General features: G+C 48.0%; 1 protein-coding gene across 1 annotated transcript; it reads left to right on the top strand.

Annotated features, from left to right (window-relative positions):
• Positions 1–221: 221 nt before the first annotated feature.
• Positions 222–2298, top strand: PNMA8A (PNMA family member 8A). Its single transcript, XM_058706108.1, has 2 exons — positions 222–485; positions 631–2298. The coding sequence occupies exon 2, from the start codon at positions 719–721 to the stop codon at positions 2171–2173; it is 1455 nt and encodes a 484-aa protein (XP_058562091.1). The 5' UTR covers positions 222–485; positions 631–718; the 3' UTR covers positions 2174–2298.
• Positions 2299–20762: the final 18464 nt, after the last annotated feature.

Here is a 20762-nt window from a genome sequence, read left to right as displayed (position 1 = left end):
TGAATCGAAAAGGATGGGAAGAGTGCGTCTGGAGGGAAAATCGGAGAATGCGCAGACCCCCGGGTCGGCGAGCTGACCAGCCGCTCTCCAGCCGGGCTTCCGGGGCCCCCAGGGGCAAGTCCCCAGCGCCCCTGCCAGCGGCGGCCGGTTGCCATGGCGACCGCGGGAGCCGCGAGGCCGGGCGGCGCGGACGCAAGTGCGCAAGCGCGCGCTGCGACGCCGGCCTGCGCTCCGCGCAGCTGCAGGGCTCGAGGCGCCGCGTGACCCGTCCGGGGCCGGAGCGGACGCCGGCTCCTCGGCCCTTTTCGCCGGGAACAGCCGGCCTGGGTGGCCCGAGCTGGCGCCTGGCGAGCGGCTGCCTCCCCGGCGGCCTGTCCTCAGCCCGACCCGACCCGGGAGGCCGGGACGCGAGGCTGCAAGGATCCCTGCCGGGCGGCCGCCACCCGCGGGGCGGGGCGCGGTTTTCGGCCGGTCGCGGAACACGTGTGAGCACCCGGGGCCCGGTTTGGGGAGGAGGGACCTGGGAAGGCGCGAGGCCCGCCGGGAGGCCCGCCGCGCTGGGGGCAGCAGAGATCCCTGAGCCCGGCCGTCTTCCGGGGAATCTGACCTCCCTCTCCTGTCACTTTACAGGATCAGTATTTGGGGCCCGCTGCAGCCCTCGTCCACCTTATAGACGGTTCGGTGCACGTGGGATTAGAGCCGCCAGGTGCCCGCCACCATGGCCATGAACCTTCTGGAGGACTGGTGCCGGGGTATGGAAGTGGACATCCACAGGTCCCTGTTGGTCACGGGCATCCCAGAGGACTGTGGTCAAGCAGAAATTGAGGAGACCTTGCATGGGGTCCTCTCCCCGCTGGGCCCGTACTTCGTGCTCAATAAGATTTTTCTGAGGGAAGAGAACGCCAAAGCTGCCCTAATTGAGGTGGGAGAGGGTGTGAGTCTCAGGGCCGTACCCCGGGAGTTCCCAGCAAGGGGGGGCGTCTGGAGAGTGGTTTGTAGAGACCCCACCCAGGATGCTGAGTTTTTAAAAAATCTGAATGAGTTCTTAGATGCCGAGGGGCGCACGTGGGAGGATGTGGTCCGCCTGCTCCAGCTCGGCCACCCCCCACGGCCCCAGAATCAGCGCCCGGAGAACTGGGCAGAAGCTTTGGGGGTGCTCCTGGGGGCAGTGGTGCAAATCGTCTTCTACATGGATGCTGAGATCCGCTGCCGCGAGGAAGTGAGGGCACAAGAGGTGACTGAGGCCCAGGCCGTAGCAGCTTTAGCTTCAGCATCACGGAGGAAGGTCAAGAAGGAGCCAGGATGGGCTGCAGAAGTAGGGTCTGCTTTGAAGACGGAGGATCCCGACAGCTGGCATGACATGGAAGACGAAGGTGACCCCCCCAAACCTCTGGTTCGCAAAGCTGGAGCTAAAAGTCGCTCCAGGAGAAAGAAGCAGAAAAAAACCCCCAAGCAAGAGTCAGTGGCCTGGAAGAAACCCAAAGGCCACCATTCCAAGAGCTCAGCCGCCTTGGAGGATCCTGAGGCCAATGGCGCGGAAAATATGGAGGTCTCAGAAGCTATCAGGAGCAACAGAAAGCCCTGTGTGAAGCGGGAGGAGTCGGCTTTGAAGAAGCCTGCGGGAAAATGTGCCTGGAAGGCTCCCAGCAAGCCATCCTGTGATGCCCAGTCAGAAGCTGTGAGTCCTGGGGTTGCTTCGGAGTCAGACCAAGATGGCGGTCAGGAAGGCCCACCGAAGAAGAAGGCCGTGGGCTGGGCCTTGGCAAAGAGCCCTGCCCCCATGAGAAAGAAAAAGAAGGTAAGCTTGGGCCCTGTCTCTTACGTCCTTGTCGATTCGGAAGATGCCAAGAAAAAACCGATGATGGCAAAGAAAGGGCCAGCCGCAAGAGAGGCATCAGTTCAGAAGGCCCTCCGAGGCCCACAGCCCGCGGAGTTGCCAGCCTCGACCTCACAGGGCCCAGAGGCCGACCCAGAAGGCCCCCCTCGTGCCTCCAGTGGTGAGAACGACCACAGAAGTCGTTTGGGGTGCGCCGACAAGTGGATGAGTGGGAAAGAGCAGGAGCGCCGGGTGGGGGCAGGTCAGGGGGTGCATGAGGAGGACCCCAGTGCAGCGGAAGAGGCAGATGAGGTTTTAGAGGGCGAGAGCCCTGACCTCCCTCCTAGGAGCCCCTGAAGGCCAACATGGGGGACACCGGTGGGCAGGAGGTGGCCACGCAGATCCGCCACCTCTCATTTGTCGGTGACTGTCGCTGTGGTAGTCTCCAGTCATTCTGCCACTCCATCTGACCCAGCTCCCTTTTTTTTTTTTTTTTTAATTTTTTTTTAACATTTATTTATTTTTGAGACAGAGACAGAGCATGAACGGGGGAGGGTCAGAGAGAGAGGGAGATACAGAATCGGAAACAGGCTCCAGGCTCTGAGCAGTCAGCACAGAGCCCGACGTGGGGCTCGAACTCACATACTGTGAGATCGTGACCTGAGCCGAAGTCGGACGCTCAACCGACTGAGCCACCCAGGCCCCTGACCCAGCTCCCTTAATAAAAACCCAGTGGTTTGGAGTGATAATGATCAATGGGTGTCAAGGTAGATGGCTTTGAAGGTGCAGTTTTCTGGAGGCCTGGCTGGGGGATAGGAATGTTCAAGCACTGAAAAGGACCAAGGAAGTGAGAAAAAAAAAATTCCCCAGGACACCCACTTCCCCCTTTGAGCTCTTCTAATCCACAGAACCCAGAAAGCTTTGATTTGGAGGACCACCCATAGCTGGTTAGTTGAAAGACGTCCAAGGAAGAAGTATCACATTGGGAACAAAAGTTTTTTCTTATTGAGTGAACTTTTGACTCTTAAAGGACCCCATTTGTAAAGATGTGGCTCTCAGAGGGGAAGTATCCGTGAGCTCTTAGGTGAGAGAGATTAAGGGAGGGAGGTACATCGCTCTGCTCTTTTCTCTGCCACGCCTGCTTTTGCACCTCCCCTTGACTCACCTTCAGAGGTTAGAGGGTCACTAAGCAGATTGGGAAAATTCTAGAACATTTACATACACAGGCGGGATCCCTGTTAACGTCCATCCGTGTTCTGCCTTTCTTCCTCATTCTCTGCTTTCTGGATGGCCAGCCAACCTCTGCAGGCAGGGTCTGGCATATTCTCCCACCTTCTCTGTGTTTCCATCATGGGTAAGTTAAGCTGAGATCGTCCAAGCGGACCTGCCTGCCTTGCTCCTGCTGGTTTTCAGCTTCCATTCTCCAGTTAACTGGCCAGAGGGTGAGAAGGTCCCAAGGGTTAGTTTTAGGGGACTTAGGCCTTGACGTACTTGAGCTTTAGATTCTGTTAATAAAAGTGGTATTTGGATTCCCGTTTAGCGTCTGGTCGTCTCAGGACGCCCATGGGGAGAGGGGGTGATCGGTAGGGAAGGACTCAGGCGCTTCTGGCTTCCCAGCCCCTAATTCCATCCAGCGCCACCAAACTCTGTGTCTTTGGGGCTAAAGACCCTTCTCAAGTTGTAATCAGAGAGGGAAAAAATTCTTAAAAATTTGGCTGTTAATTTCTGTCATCCGAATAGACCAACATTCCTTGTCTCCCGCGTGTGTGTGTGTGTGTGTGTGTGCGTGTGTGTGTGTGTGTAGGGGGAGGGGGTGGGGTACCTGACACCATTGGTTTTCAAATAGTGTCCTGGGAGGCCCAAAGCATGCTCGAAGATGTAATCCAAACCTTTTTTTTTTTTTTCTTCATGTATTTAATTTATTTATTTAATTTATTTTTTTTCAACGTTTTTTTTATTTATTTATTTTTGGGAAAGAGAGAGACAGAGCATGAATGGGGGAGGGGCAGAGAGAGAGGGAGACACAGAACCGGAAACAGGCTCCAGGCTCCGAGCCATCAGCCCAGAGCCCGACGCGGGGCTCGAACTCACAGACCGCGAGATCGGGACCTGGCTGAAGTCGGACGCTTAACCGACTGCGCCACCCAGGCGCCCCCAATTTATTTTGTTTTTTTGAGAGTGTGTACCCATGCGTACACAGAGGGGGAGGGACAGAGGCAAAGAGATTCTTTTTTTTTAATTTTTTTTTTTTCAACATTTTTTATTTTTTTATTTTTTTGGGACAGAGAGAGACAGAGCATGAACGGGGGAGGGGCAGAGAGAGAGGGAGACACAGAATCGGAAACAGGCTCCAGGCTCCGAGCCATCAGCCCGGAGCCTGACGCGGGGCTCGAACTCACGGACCGCGAGATCGTGACCTGGCTGAAGTCGGACGCTTAACCGACTGCGCCACCCAGGCGCCCCAGAGGCAAAGAGATTCTTAAGCAGGCTCCACGCCCGGCGCAGAGCCCTATCTCACAACCGTGAGATCATGACCTGAGCTGAAATCAAGTCAGATGCCCAACCAACTAAGCCATCCAGCTCCCCCATGTGTTGGAAAAGAAAGAAAAAAAAAGGTTCTTGCTTCGGCAGCACATATACTAAAAAAAAAAAGTGAAACTTAAACAGTCGTAAGCCAAACCAGTCACATAGGAGACTATCAGAATATTACCTTGTGTTCATAAGTGAACTTGACTTTGTACAGATCTCCCATGAGTTGTTTCTCCCGTCTGTTTGCGTATAATTGAACTTGTAAATGTGGCGGACGAGAAAGGTCGGAGGTGGGAGAGATTCAGTCACGTGCATGCCCTGTGACAACGTAACCCTCCGGAAGAAGTTTCCCTTTGTAAATCACACGCTCCTGTTATTTTAGTTGTGTGATAGCTCGTCAGTGTATTCGCCTAATATTGTCACGCGGTTTTAGCCCTTTCTGTGTTCAGGGGCCTCCCTTCTGGTTTTGTGATGGAGAATGTGAGCACTCGTTAGACGTTGTTAGTAATTCCGCTTTGAAAATAAATTTCTTCGTAACAGTTAATTTCAAACTCCTGGAGGAGTCTAACTGAAGGTGCAGGGGGGAAGAAAAAAAAAAAAAAAGAACCCGGCTTCTATTTGCGGCCCTTCCGCCGTGTGCCTCGAGGCTTTCCTTGGGTTTGTGCAAAACCGAGCACAGGAGTGCACTTGCTCTCAAGGTGGGAAAGCCTGTGACTCTCCAGGACCCAGTTTCAAGGGCAGGTCCATTAAGGACTTCATTGTGTTAACAGATCGACACCGTGATGGGTAAATGTAAACATGTATGGTACAAAATAAAGTTTAGCAAATTAAGTAGCTGTTGGCTCTCTTGTAGGCTATGTCCTGGCTTATTTGAGAACAGGGTTCCCCCCCACCCCCATCACCAGTGAACTACACACAGCGGCCCAGCCTGGCACGAGCTGTCGTCAGTCCTGCGAGGGTTGTCAGTTTTTCCATGACAGAAGATGCCACCGAGGTGTCCTTTCTGCGCTATACCCTTCCACCGACGCGAAAGGATGTCCCGCAGATCTTGGGGGTTTCTAGAAGTTTCGAAAACAGGTAACTGGTGACATGAATTTGTGTGAACATGTTAGTGTGTTTTGAAAAGCGGCCGGAAGATGAAAACCCTTCCCTCCCCTCCCTTCAGACAGAGGCAGGTTTTCAGCTTAAAAATTCAGTTTTCTCCTGCCCAACGCCCTCCCCTGCCAGGGCTTCCTGAACCAGGGTGGCGGCTGCATCAGTCACCTGGGGTCTCTGTGAAAAGTACCATTCCTGGGCCCCACCTGCTGATCCGGGGTCGCTTGGAGGTAGCATTTGTGCTGGGAACCTGTATCCTCAGCAACTTCTCCTGAGAATTCTCATGCACACCCAGCGGAGCGGCTGGTGGAGAGCTCTGGACGGAGAAGTTTGCGCTTGAGGAAAGGGAAGGATCCTTCAGGGGCAAGGTTGGGGGTTTCTGAAAGGTGAAGGGAAGGGTCAGGGAGGGAAGATGCACAGGAGACCGAAGGGGAAGCCGGCCTTTGGGGAGAGGGGAGGGGGATGAGGCGCCAGGGAGGAGGCACATGGAGACCCGGTAATTGATCTGGTATTGACTGGGTGCAATTGATCTGGTATTGACTGGTATTGACTGGGTGCGCCGTCCTCCCTTGGTGCAAAAGCCATATCTGGCCAACAGCTTTACCTCCCGAGATGCAGTCAGTTACTCCCTCTAGTTCACCCAGCCCCGCAGCAGAGGCTGAAAGGCTGACACGGCCGGAAGTTGAGGGGACAGCCAGGGATGCCCCCCCCCCCCGTGAGATGCAGGGGAAGTCCGCCACCTGCAAGGAAGCCCCTCAGCGCATCTCACACGTGGGGGCAGCATCCTGTTCAGGGTCGTGCCTGGGAGCCAGGGAGCCACTGTAGGGGACCGGAGTGATCCCCAAGAGCCTCTGCATACACAGGCCGAGGCCCTGCAGGCAGTGTCTTCCCTCATCTGTGCTGTCAGCCCAGATGTGGTGGGCGTCGACTGTGTGACAGCCAGGAGCAAGACAAAGACGCCCGCCCTCCCGGGCTGGCGTTCTGGTGGGAGGTAGACCGCGCATCCAGAGACGCTGACAGGTAAGGGGTGGTGGGTATGACACTGAAACAAAGCGGGAGGGGGGTCCAGGTGAATGAGTGTGTATGTGAGACAGAGTGTTGCTGTTTCAACGCAGCGGTCAGGGAGGGCGTCTCTGGGGAGGCAATACCCGAAGGAGGTGAGGGAGCCAGAGAGACGGCTGGCTGGTGGAACAGCATCCCAGACAGAGGGAGAGTCAGCATGAAGGGGGGCAGGAGAATGCCTGGTGTGTTTGAGAAAAAACAAGGAGGAGGTAGGTGTGGGCAGAGGGGGGTGGCGAGGAGGACAGGAGGAGGTGAGGTCAGGGCCGTTAGGAGGCTGATCTCTCAGGGGTTGTGGGCTTCAGAAAGGGTTAGATTTTGGCCTCAGTCTGCGTGAGTCCGGAGCCATGGAGGTTCTGAGCAGAGGGTCAGGATCAGACTTAGGTTTTCACAGGCTGCCTTTGGCTGCTGGTGGGGAATGGGGCTATGGGGTTGGGGGGTGGTGGGGGTGAGGGGAGAGCTGGAAACCCAGTGGGGATGTGACTGCAAGAGTGCTGGTGGCCCTGCTGGGGAACCACGGAGGCTCTAGAAAGAGCTGCCAGTTATGTACTTACAGGTCAAGAATAAAGATGTCAACTTACCCATGATCCATTTATCCTTTTTTTTTTTTTTTCATTTTTAGGTAAAATGCTGCATATACAGTGAAATGCATAATCTTAAGCGAACTCAGTGGTGAGTTTTGACATAAAATTTACCATCTTCACCATTTTCATCTTTATTTTTTATTTTTTTAATGTTTATTTTTGAGAGAGAGAGAGAGAGAGAGAGAGAGCATGAGCGGGAGAGGGGAAGAGAGAGAATCACAGAATCGGAAGCAGGCTCCAGGCTCTGAGCTGTCAGCACAGAGCCCGATGCGGGACTCGAACCCACGAACTTCGCGATCATGACCTGCACCGAAGTCGGACGCTTAACAGACTGAGCCACCCAGGCGCCCCCCACCTTCACCGTTTTTTAAGGGTACAATTCAGTGCTGGCGAGTACGACGTTCACATTTCTGTGCACCTGTCATCACCACCATCCACTGAACTCTCTTCACCTTGTAAAATGAAAACTTTACAAACAATAACAGTGACCCCTTGTTGTCCCACCTCCAGCCCCAGCAGCCACCATTCTACTCTCTTTTCTTTCTCTTTTTTCTTTTCTTTTCTTTTCTTTTCTTTTCTTTTCTTTTCTTTCTTTCTCTTTCTTCCTTCCTTCCTTCCTCTTTTTTTTTCTTTCTTTCTTTCTTTCTTTCTTTCTTTCTTTCTTTCTTTCTTTCTTTCTTTCTCTTCCTTCCTTCCTTCCGTCCTCTTTTTTTTCTTTTTTTCTTTCTTTCTTTCTTTCTTTATTTCTTTCTTTCTTTCTTTCTCTTCCTTCCTTCCTTCCTTCCTCTTTCTTTCCTTCCTTCCTTCCTCTTTTCTTTCTTTCTTTCTTTCTTTCTTTTTCTTTCTTTCTTTCTTTCTTTCTTTCTTTCTTTCTTTCTTTCTTTCTTTCTTTCTTCTCTTCCTTCCTTCCTTCCTTCCTTCCTTCCTTCCTTCCTTCCTCTTTCTTTCCTTCCTTCCTTCCTTCCTTCCTTCCTTCCTTCCTCTTTTCTTTCTTTCTTTCTTTCTTTCTCTTCCTTCCTTCCTTCCTTCCTCTTTTCTTTCTTTCTTTCTTTCTTTCTTTCTCTTCCTTCCTTCCTTCCTTCCTTCCTTCCTTCCTCTTTCTTTCCTTCCTTCCTTCCTTCCTCTTTTCTTTCTTTCTTTCTTTCTTTCTTTCTTTCTTTCTTTCTTTCTTTCTTTCTTTCTTTCTTTCTTTCTTTCTTTAGTTCTCTGCCCACCGTGGGGCTCGAACTCATGACCCCCAGGTCAAGAGTCGCGTGTCCCACCGCCATTCTCCTTTCAATCTCTCCACTCTGACAAGCCTGGGTACTTCCTGTAAGTGGCATCACACAGTATTGGTCTCTTTGTGACTGGCTTGCTTCTTAGGAAAACATCCTCAAGGTTCATCTCTGTTGTAGCCCGTGTCAGAATTCCCTTCTTTCTCACGGTTGAACAAGATGCATTGCGAGTATGCAGCGCATTTTTCATTCATCCCTTCATCTACTGATGGGCATTTGGGTGGCTTCCACCTTTGGGCTGTTGCAAACAGAGCTCCCAAGAACGTGGGCGTACAAATACGTCTTTGAGTCCCTGCTTTCCGTTCTTTGGGGTACGTGCCCAGATGTATCTGCTGGATCATATGGTCGTTCGACTTGTCGTAGTTTGAAGAAACGCCATGTTGGTTCTCATTGGGCTGCCTCGATTTTAAAATCCCAGCCCAAGCATGCCCTCTACAATGCAATTATAGAAGCGAGGGTGCTCAGCCACGTGGCAGAAACTTCTCCAGCCCATCTACCAACTGCTTCAGTTTCACCGCAGGGATTATGAGCGAACCTGGAACCAATTTTACTGGCACGGTCTGCCATTATAGCTGACTCTGTGCCAGTTGTCAGTTGAGGTGTTCTCCCGATACTGCTTTGTGGGAAGGAATGGAAGCAGTTGTCCGGGTTAAAGATTCAACACTGAAAACAAAACAAAGCAAAACTACCGTTATTCCTCCAAGCCTCTGGATCGGGTTTAACTTGGGCATTTCCTGCATGTCCTGTGATTGCAGGACGAATGGCTTAACATTTTTACAGCTGGGGTAGCCAAGAAAATTCTAGAACAGACAAGGCAAGAGGATGGGCTTGTGGGTTATTAAAAGATATTATACACATATGTTATGAATCCAGAGTCACAGATGAACCAGTAGCACAGGAGAGAGCAAATCCAGGAAGAAACACATAGATTTGGGGCATTTCATTTGGTGGTTTTGCAGATCAGAGGGAAAAGAGAGATAAAGAGTGGTGTTGTGCCAGCAGCGGGGAAAGGGGCTAGTTTCCCTTAAAAAAAAAATAAATTTGAGGGATACCTGGGTGGCTCAGTCGGTTAAGTGTCTGACTCTTAGGTCATGATCTCACGGCTTCATGGGTTAGAGCCCCACATCGGGTTCTGTGCTGGCAGTGTGGAGCCTTCTTGGGAATCTCTCTCCCTCTCTCTGTGCCCCTCCCCGACTCACGCTGTCTCCGTCTCTCTCAAAATAAAGAAAGAAACTTAAAAAGAAACTGGACACATGGAAGAATAAAATACTTAAAATGACATTACAAAAGTGGTAGAAGAAAATATAGGTGAGTTCATCCATCATTCTGGTGTGAGAAAGCCTTTTCTGAGCAGGATATAAAACCTCAGGGCCATGAAAGGAAGAAAATCAATTGTCAACATAAAAATTTTTAACCCACCTCACGGCAAACGTTACTATAAACAAAAAGACAAATGGCTCACATGGAAAATATTTCCACTATATATCACAGCAAAGATCTACTTTTTAAACTTTATTGACAACTAATTCAAATTAATAAGCAAAAGACAAACAACCTAATAGAAACACGGGCAAAGCGTCTGAACAGGCAATCCACTAATGACTGAGAAATTGCCTCACCGCACTCATGTTGCGATCAACACAATCAAAACAGGGTAGCATTTTGCCACCTGATGGGCAAAAGGTTTTACACTGTACGTATTCCCTGCTGCAAAAGTATCAGGGAGAAGTCTCATAGAGCATATTTGTTTGCTTAAGTTGAGGCCAAATTTCTGGAGTTTTTATTGATTTCTGACAATTACAACTAATACTTCCAAAGAACACTGGTAAACCTGTGTTGCTTTTACAAAATATCAATTTGATGGTGCTCCATCGGTTGATGGGATTATGAGTCACATGTCTTATATTTCCTTCATATATATATATATATATATATATATATATATATATATATAATTTCCCCATATGAAAAAAATACCACGTCACGGACATGTAAAAAGCACCCAAACGAATACATTATTTACTCCAAACGACATGAGCTAGTGTGGTCGGATTAACTCGTTCCCCTATAGATTACACAGTAATTCTATCTACCACTGCTTATCGATTTGCACTTTTTGTGATGGAAGGGGTGCTAGGGAAGACCAGAGAGCTGTGCTGATCTGTGCTAAAGCTCACCACAGGCCATGTCGGGGCCTGTAATGTTGCCCCCGGGAGTCCTGGCTGTACCCAGCGCACGTGTCCCGCTCAATGAAATGTCAGATGCAGCTCTCACAGATCCGGTCCTGGCTCGTGTCCAGGCCTAATGGCCACGTACTAGCAAGAGAATGTGGGGCAGGTCTCTGCCAAGCAGCATGGTCTTAGGGATTATCTTAGTGCTTCGTGTGAGATGGGCATTTCTCCTGCGACTTTTGCAATTTCGAGGAAGATAAGGAGTTGTCGGAGGCTTAGTGCTTCCGTTATGATACCACGTTTCCTGGGATTTCCACTTTCAAGCTGCTGGCTCTGTTTAACCAGAGCCATATCCTGGGTTGACAACACGAGCTGTTGAAAGATTGTTCTCATATGAGAAGATACGGAAATGTCTGGGAAAGAATGTACTGGGAGGAGCTACCCTATAATCCAAAAATACGTACACAACACACAAACATGCAAACTTATTTTACGTAGTGTAATTCATTTAGAAGTGTAGAGTCTGTGCTTTTGGTCGCTGGAAAGACAGTAGGGGAAAAGAAAAGAGATAAACCACAAATTGGGAAAAATGTTCACAGCACATGTAACAGACACAGGCTAATTCGTTTACCAAAAGCTAATCATGGAATAATTCGACAACCTGGCAGAAGAATAGGCAAAGGACATGAACAGAGAGTTTACAGAAAATAAATCAAGATGGCTAATAAGTGTGTGAAAACACAATGTTCAACGCCATTCTTATTTAAGAATTAAAATCAAAAGCAATGAATTATATGGGGGTGCCTGGCCGGCCCAGTCAGTAGAGCATGAAACTCTTGATCTCAGGGCTGTAAGTTCGAGCTCCATGTTGGGTTTAGAGATTACTTAAAAGTAAAATCTTAAAAAAAGTGTTTTTTAAAGCAATGAATTACACAGTTGTTCACCAATCAGAAATTTAAAAGTTGGGTAAAAACCCACTGCTGGTGAAGCTGTGGAGAAATGGGCAGTCTTACCCACTCTTGGTGGGAAGGTGGATTTGTCCACTCTGGAGGTAGTCTAGATGCCTGTGATTTCAGGGCTGATGAAATCAATCATTGGGCATTCTTGGGATGAATTACCATGTGCTGAGGGGAAAAGCTTTCCAGGCCATCGTTTAAGGAGAAATTCACAAGAATGCATATTAAGACTGCGTTTGTTTAAAGGTGAAAGATTTGTATGTGAATGCTGATCTGTGGGTAATTTATTCTCCGGAAGTGATAAGTAAATAAGCAGTAATAAGAAACGGTCACTGTTACATTTTGGGGAGAGGGACCACGGGAGGAATAGCGATATGGAGAGTCTTACTTTTCACATTATGCTTTTAAATACTCTTTGAATATTACAATCACACACACACACACACACACACACACACACACACAATAACTAATTAAACAATGAATGAATTCACTAATTAGAAGTAACAGAGAGGGGCACCGGGGGTGGCTCAGTTGGTTAAGCATCTGACTTCGGCTCAGGTCATGGTCTCACAGCTCGTGAGTTCGAGCCCCATGTTAGGCTCAGTGCTGACAGCTCAGAGCCTGGAGCCTGCTGTGGATTCTGTGTCTCCCTCTCTCTCTGGCCCTCCCCCACCCACCTGTGTCTCTCTTTCTCTCTGTCAAAAATAAACATTAAAAAAATAAAATAGGGGCCCCTGGGTGGCTCAGTCAGTTAAGTGTCTGACTTCGACTCAGGTCATGATCTCATAGCTTGTGAATTCGGGCCGCACGTCGGGTTCTGTGCTAACAGCTCAGAGCCTGGAGCCTGCTTCGGATTCTCTCTCTCTGCCCTTCCTCTGCTCATGCTCTCTCTCTCTCAAAAATAAATAAAACATTAAAAATTTTTTAATAAAATAACAAGTAAAAATAAAATAAAAGATAAAATAAAAATAAAAACACTTAAAAAAAAAAGTTAAATTACCCCCAAGCCACATTCACAGATATTGCTAAGTTAACCAGTTTTTTTCTACAGTTCTTAGACGTGTCTGCTGCCGTTTCTGAACAAATATTTGCACTCCTTATAAAGCGTCTTTGTCTTGGAAAGTGTATCCCTGTGGACACCAGGTTTTAGATTAGGTTTGGGGTCCGGCCATGCCATGCCTGAAAAACTCCGACAGCTATTTCTGCAAAACACATGCCTTGTCACGCTTAATTCAATGACAAGTAAACCGCGGGGACAGCTGCCGTGAGCGTGATTAGTCCATAAAAGCAAATGGATGTATAAGAACTGAGTGGGAGCTCATGTGCCACGGGGGGGGGGGGGGGGGGGGGGGGGGGCTGCACGGGCTAGGAGCCTCCCCCTGACTTTGACATTCAGGCTAAGCAATGCGAACAGCTGTCAGTGGTCTTGAGAACATAACCAAAACCCAAAAGGTCTCCACTACCTCTTCCAGCTCCTGGAAGCCAACGTAGGAGTGCGAGATGAAACCTTGTTGCCCTGTGAGAGTAAAGGAGAATTTTTGGAAAGAAGTGTAATGGCAAGGGGAGGGGGGTTGGCTGGGGTGCAGAGTAAGCCCCATCGGACAGTAAGATGCATTATAAATGTATGGGATTCCTAACAGTTTGGTGCCCCCACATACGAGATTTTCGGGGTGGATGAAGGCAGTATTGCAAGTCAGCAGGCGAGATCAGAACCCAGGGGCCAAACCTTTGGAGAATAGAGAAATGAAAACCAGATTCCTGTGTTCCTTCCATGGAAACAAATTCCAAAGGGGTCAAAAACTTAAATGCAAACCATGGAGGCTTCAAGGAGGCTCAAAACCAAAGCAAAACAAAACAGTGAATTGTGTTAACTATACTGGAAATAAAATAAAATAAAATAAAATGATAAAATAATAAAATAAAAGTAAAGCAAAATAAATGTGAATTAATAGGCGCTCTTAGAAGTGGAGGAAATATTTTCCTAGGCAGAAAAACAAAACCCAGAAGGTATTAGAAGCAAGCTTGATACATTTATAGTCTAAAGCTTGTACATGACCAAAGAATTCTAAAGGAAGATTTATTTATTTATTTAAAAGGTTTTTTTTTTTTTTCATTTTTGAGAGAGAGTGCGAGTGGGGGGAGAGGCAGAGGGAGGGAGACAGAGGATCCAAAGCGGGCTCCACGCTGACAGCAGAAAGGCAGATGCGGGGCTCGCACCCACAAACCTTGAGATCATGACCCGAGCCAAACCCAAGAGTCGGGAAGCGTAACTGACTGAGCCACCCAGGCGCCCCTCATAAAGAACGTTTTAAAAACTAATTAGCTGTGAATGCTGTATTTAAAATACTCCCGCTGATGTGTTTTTCCCCTTCTATTTTCAAAACTTTGTTTTTCTAATGTTTATTTATTTTTGAGAGAGAGAGAGAGACAGAGCACGAGTGGGGGAGGAGCAGAGAGGGGGACACACAATCAGAAGCAGGCTCCAGGCTCTGAGCTGTCAGCACAGAGCCCGACGCAGGGCTTGAACTCGTGAACCCCAAGATCGTGACCTGAGCCGATGTGGGACACTTAACTGACTGAGCCACCCAGGCGCTCCTCAAAACCTTTTTTTTTTTTTTCTAAAGAAGTATCTCTTTATTTTAACTAATTTCTGCACCCAATGTGGGGCTCGAACTCACAACCCCGAGATCAGGAGTCACTCGCTTTACTGACCCAGCCAGCCAGGCGCCCCCAAAACGTTCATTTATTGTATTTTTTTTTATTGTCTTTTTCTTGAATGTTTAAATGGTTGTTAAATGAGCGGGTCCCATTTTCTTTTCAACAATGTCCTGTCTCGTGCCCCTGGTTTGAAATTTTTTTTTTAACGTTTATTTATTTTTGAGACAGAGAGAGACAGAGCATGAACGGGGAGGGTCAGAGAGAGGGAGACACAGAATCTGAAACAGGCTCCAGGCTCCGAGCTGTCAGCACAGATCCCGACGCGGGGCTCGAACTCACAGACCGTGAGATCATGACCTGAGCCCAAGTCGGACGCTTAACCGACTGAGCCACCCAGGCGCCCCTCGTGCCCCTGGTTTTAAACAGCTGCCTCTTCTAATCTCAGTTGCACAGATCCAGAAGGATTCAAAGTGTGACAGTGGGGGAATGTTTTGTTTGTTTATTTATTTAATTTATTTAATTTCTGACCAGAATTGCAACACTCTTGTCATTTGTTATCACAGATGAAAAAGTCATGAGGGAGATACCCTGACTTTGCCAGGATGGGGCCATTTAGGACAGCAAAACCCTTGTGTTCGAGCTCTTTCCACAGCCACTTGTTGCTATAGAGTTCTTATGTCACCATGGCTGAATAAATCCTGGACAGATGCTCCTGTCATTTCTCGGAGCCTGAGGAATGTGGGCAGGGTGGCAGCTGCCGGCCGGGACAGTCTCACATGTGCGGACGTGTTCGGGCCGGGATATTCAGATAGGGCTCTGTGTCTTATTCGGGCAGCAGATTTGCAAGGAGGGATCACGCCTGCAGAAAAAGAAAAAAGGAACAAAAAAGAAAGAAAGAAAAGAAAGAAAAAAAAGAAAAAGAAAAGAAAGAAAGGAAGGAAGAAAGAAAAAGAAAGGAAGGAAGGAAGAGAAAAGAGAAAGAAAGGAAGAAAGAAAGAAAGAAAGAAAGAAGAAAAGAAAGAAAGAAAAAGAAAAGAAAGAAAGGAAGAAAGAAAGAAAGAAAGAGAAAGAAAGGAAGGAAGAGAAAAGAAAAAGAGAAAGAAAGAGAAAAGAAAAAGAAAGAGAAAGAAAGTGAAAGAAAGAAAAAAAGAAACACTGTTGCTGAAGCCAGTAACGTGGTCTTGGCTTCTAGCACATTTTATTTTTAGCTTGTGGCCGTTTGGTTTTTATTTAATCCGTGTGCGTATAAAGAAGGAAACAAGAAGTGACCCGCAACCCCACTGCCAAAATAGCCCCCCGTGGACATTTGAAAACAAAATATGCACAGTGTTAAACATCCAAACTGTGCAGAATTGAAAAGAGGGGGCACTCCACCATCGCGCTCCTCTGCCGCCCCCCAAAACCAACGCTCGTAACACGTCCTCGCTTTCCCTTCCAAAGGGAAAAAATGCTTGTGTTTATACTAGCACGTCTCTGTGTAGGTGCATGCATTTGTGTGAATGTATGTGTATTTATATGTGCCTCGTTTGTGTCTATACGTGTGTAAATGTTTGCATTTATGTGTATGTGTGTATAAACGTCTGTATATATGAGTGTGTGCGCATGTATGTTTTCATGTATATGTGTGTATATGATTGTGTGACAACAGCAAGGCGTCTCAGGACCTCGCCTTGGAACTTACAACCCCCTCACCTCTGCCCCCTGCTAGGGGTCAAAGCAGTCGCAAGACCCGCCCAGATCCAGGAGGCAGGAAGCGGACTAGCCCGGTCAATGGCAAAGGCACACAGCAAAGGGGTGTGGCCCAAGGAGGCGGGCTTCCTCCGGGGCCATTATTTTCACCATCCAGCACAGTTAATTATTGTACCGCATTTTCGGTGCTTTACCCGTTGAGTAGCGGATTCAAGAGTGTTTATCCTAAACGGAACAAACAGATGGGTGCATACATAAAGCAGAAACTAAAGAGTGCCAGCGAAAACAGAAAGGGTTTTAGGAGTAACTGAATTCTCCGCATCGAGGTCCAGAATTAAAAACAAAATTCTCTATTTCTCGTTCACACTTCATATATCCAGATCAAAGACGATTCATCATGGATGTTCCCGTGGATTTTGGAGCATCTCCTCCAACTTTTGAACAAGTTTTGTTAACGCTTATTTATTTTTGAAAGAGACAAAGAGCGTGAGTGGGGGAAGGGCAGAGAGAGAGGGAGCCAGAGTCTGAAGTAGGCTCTAGGCTGTCAGCACAGAGCCCTACGCGGGGCTCGAACCCACCAACTCTGAGATCATGACCTGGGCCCAAATCAGGAGTAAGACACTTAAAGGCCACCCAGGTGCCCCTTAAATACAGTGGTTATTTTATCCAGTCTTTATCGTTTGTTCTTTCGTTACTTTAAAAATTAATTTCAGGGGCGCCTGGGTGGCGCAGTCGGTTAAGCGTCCGACTTCAGCCAGGTCACGATCTCGCGGTCCGTGAGTTCGAGCCCCGCGTCAGGCTCTGGGCTGACGGCTCGGAGCCTGGAGCCTGTTTCCGATTCTGTGTCTCCCTCTCTCTCTGCCCCTCCCCCGTTCATGCTCTGTCTCTCTCTGTCCCAAAAATAAATAAAAAACGTTGAAAAAAAAATTTAAAAATTAATTTCAGATTTGGTTGGCGGTCTGTCCTTCTCGAATGTGTGCGACCCCATTCCCTAATATTTGCATTTACTACTCTTTTTAAATACGTGTAAGCCTTTCAAAGTTTGCTTTGTCACAAAATCAGCTGCTTTTATAATAATCATCTATCCTTTTAGCGTTTTACTCTTAAAAAATTTTTTTTTAATGTTTACTTGTTTTTGACAGACAGAGAGAGACAGAGCGTGAGCGGGGGAGGGGCAGAGCGAGAGGGAGACACAGAATCCGAAGCAGGTTCCAGGCTCCGAGCTGTCAGCACAGAGCCCGACGCAGGGCTCGAACTCACGAACCAAGAGATCATGACCTGAGCGGAAGTCGGACCCTCAACCGACTGAGCCACCCAGGCGCCCCTAGCATTTGGCTCTTAAACCGCAAATTATTCTTTTATATTTCAACTGAAAGAATTTCAACATATAAACAACATGAGGAGAGTTTTGTTCCTTGTTACACCAAGAGCTGAATTCTAAATGGGACACCGTGTGTTCAGATAAGGACAGTCGATGGAAATGACGGTAGTGGCTGGGTCCCCACCACGGATGGGATTAGACGGATGGTCACCTAGGCAACCAGAGCATCGCTGATGCTGCTGGGCTCAGGGTGGGGGCAGAGATGGCTGCTTGGCTCTCCAAACACTCAACCTGAAGGCTGGGGGGGGGGGGGCCCAAAGTGTCACATCTGTCTGAAATAGGCCATGCTGATCCTGCCGTACATCTCATTGTTCCCTACCCTTTCCCATAGGTGTTTTGTCTCTGAACTCTGTCCCTGTTGCTGTGTGGAAACAACTATTAAATTCCTATTCTGGAAAGTATTGTAAATGAGAAGGAAGGGACTCTGTCTGGTCCTCTTTCTGAATGATTGGAATTCAGATGTGATGACTGGAGCTTGAGCAGCTACATTGGGCCATGAGGTGGAAGCTACCTGACAGAATGGCAGAGCCACAAGTTAAAAGGAGCTTGGGTCTCTCACGATTGTGGAGCCACATGCAGCCCTGAGCTGTCAGCCTTCAGATTTCTTCCCCTCTCTCTCTCTCTCTCTCTCTCTCATTAAATATTCATATCTTTCACTTGAGTGGTGTACTAAATGCATTTTCTTACCGTGCTCAAGGAGCGTTAACATGTCCAAAGGAAACATCACAGGCATTGCTAAACTGTCATTGGGAGAACTTCAGGGAAGTTGCATTGAATCTTTAGATGAATTGAAGAGAGAGGCACCTGGGCGGCTCAGCGGGTTAAATGTCCGACTTCGGCTCAGGTCATGATCTCACGGATTGTGGAGGCAAGCCCCACGTCAGGCTCTGTGCTGACCGCTCAGGGCCTGGAACCCGCTTCGGATTCTGTGTCTCCCTCTCTCTCTCTGTCCCTCCCCTGGCTTGTGCTCTCTCTCTCTCTGTCAAAAATAAATAAACATTAAAAAATTTTTAATAAAAAACTTAAAACCATGGCATCATACACCTTGCTTTATTATGTAAGCAATACCTCTTGAGGATTTCAGCATATCGTTTCACAGAAAAGGAATCTTTCCATGTCAGCATAGAGAGACGCCCTTCCTGAGATAGATATATATATATATTTTTTTTTTCTTAACACAGCAATTTGTTCCATACTATGGATGCTAAACTGTCCTCTATGAATGGATATTTGGTCTAACTGCAATCTTGGGCTAATGCTCTCTTTGCTTTTCAAACTCACACTCTTTGGGTTCTCCTGCCCTTCCTCTTGTACAATCCCTTTCCACGATTCCTCCTCTTCTGCCTGACATTGACCCCTAGTGGGGCCTGGGGGGTTGGGCCTCGACCATTTTCTCTCCCCTCTGAACACCCTCCGTCTAGATGATCTCATCCAGCTCCGTGGCTTAAAATTCCTCCCATGTCCCCATGGCTTCTAAATTTATACCCCACCCTATGTCTCCCCTGAACTCCTGGCTCGCGTGCCCAACTCTGCTTGGCTGTCTGCTGGGCATATCAAATTTAAGACCTCTAAAAATGGGACTCCTGATCTCCCACAGCTCGTTTCTCCCTACAGCTTCCCCATCGTGGTGAATGAACCCACCACCACGTAAGCCAAAAACGAAGTCAGTAAAGAAATTTTTTTTAACCGAGGTGAAAGTCACATACTAGAAAACGAACCCTTTGAAGTTGCACGTGAAGTGGCCTTTAGTGCATTCACAATCTTGTGCAACCATCCCCTCCGTCTAGTTGCAAGAACTGTCATCCCCCACAAAGAAATCTCGACACCATGAAGCAGAGGGTCCCCCTTCTCCCCCTGCTCAGTCCCTGGCAGCCGCTGATCCACCTTCAAACTCCGGATCCATCTATGTTGGGTATCTAATCCAAGTGGTATCGTTTCGGCTCAGGTCACGATCTCGCGGTTCATGAGTTCGAGCCCCGCGTCGGGCTCTGTGCTGACAGCTCAGAGCCTGGAGCCTGTTTCAGATTCTGTGTCTCCCTCTCTCTCTCTCTCTGACCCTCCCCCGTTCATGCTCTGTCTCTCTCTGTCTCAAAAATAAATAAATGTTAAAAAAAAAAATTAAAAAAGATAAGTAAAAAATAAAAACTAATATATCTGTTGTGGTTATACGCATCCTTCAAGATCCCAGCTCTACCAGGAAGCTTTCCTGGATGAGCCTAGGCAAGATTCGTGGCTCCAAGCCCCCGCGGAACTTTAAACTGTGGCAAAACATGCCCCGGTTAGCGAATTCTGTATTTTATGCCCCACACCGGGGATCAGAACACATCTTCATGATAATTACAGGGCTCCTCTGTCTGACTGTCAACAGGCTGACCCAGCCTGTCCCAACCACCAGACCAAGCTCCTAAAAGCAGAGCTTGTCTCACTCACTCAAGTATGCCCAGCACGTTGCCCAGAGCCTGGGACAGGGAAACTTCTCAGTCGATGTCGGGGGATCGAATCAATGGACCTTTCTGCCTCCTGCTTCGCAATTTGGAATGTGCCTAAGCCCAGGGATGTGGCGATGGCAATGGCACCCCAAGGACTCACGAATCTACGGCAGATTCTCCTTGACATCCCTCACAGCACATGGTTAACGACAATTTTTTTTTCTTGTGGCGAGAATTTTCCAGATCTCCTCTTAGCAACTTTCAGATATATGGTCCAGTGTTCTTAACGACAGTTACCATGCTGGACCTCGCATTCCCAGGACTCCTTTATGTTGTAAGAGGAAGGGTGTGTACCTTTTGACTACCTTAGCCAATCCCCATCCGTGGAAACCACTAGACTGTTCTCAGTTTTGGTGTTTCTTTTTTGTTTGTTTTTGTGTTTTTAAGATTCCACATATAAGCGAGATCATAAGGTATTCCCTCTCTCTCTCTCTCTCTCTCTCTCTCTCTCTCTCTCTTGTTCTGCCTCTCTCTGCCTCTCTCTCTCTCTCTCTCTCTCTCTCTGCCTATTTCACTCAGCATAATGCCCTCCAGATCTATCCTTGCTGTGGCAAATGGCAGGATTTCCTTCTTTTTAAATTTTTTTTTAACATTTATTTATTTTTGAGACAGAGAGAGACAGAGCATGAACAGGGGAGGGGCAGAGAGAGAGGGAGACACAGAATCGGAAACAGGCTCCAGGCTCTGAGCTGTCGGCACAGAGCCCAACGCGGGGCTTGAACTCACGGACCGCGAGATCATGATCCGAGTCCAAGTCGGACGCTTAACCGACTGAGCCACCCAGGCGCCCCAGGATTTCCTTCTTTTTAATGGCTGAGTTATAGTCCTATGTATAATATTCGTTTGTATATGAATATTCATTTGCATATGAATATTCATATATATTAACATACATATGAATGACTAGATGGACACTTAGGTTGTTTCCAGCCTGGCTATTGTGTATTTCACAATACACAATGAACTTGGGGGTACAGACACCTTTTCTAGTTAAGTGCTTGCATTTTCTTTGGATAAATACCCAGCAGTAGAATTGTTGGATCCTATGGTAGTTTTCC

Source organism: Neofelis nebulosa, chromosome 17 (assembly GCF_028018385.1).
Source record: "Neofelis nebulosa isolate mNeoNeb1 chromosome 17, mNeoNeb1.pri, whole genome shotgun sequence".
NCBI classification, from domain to species: domain Eukaryota; kingdom Metazoa; phylum Chordata; class Mammalia; order Carnivora; family Felidae; genus Neofelis; species Neofelis nebulosa.
The sequence above is the reverse complement of the archived record's forward strand: the minus strand, read 5'-3'. Positions and strand labels throughout refer to the sequence as shown.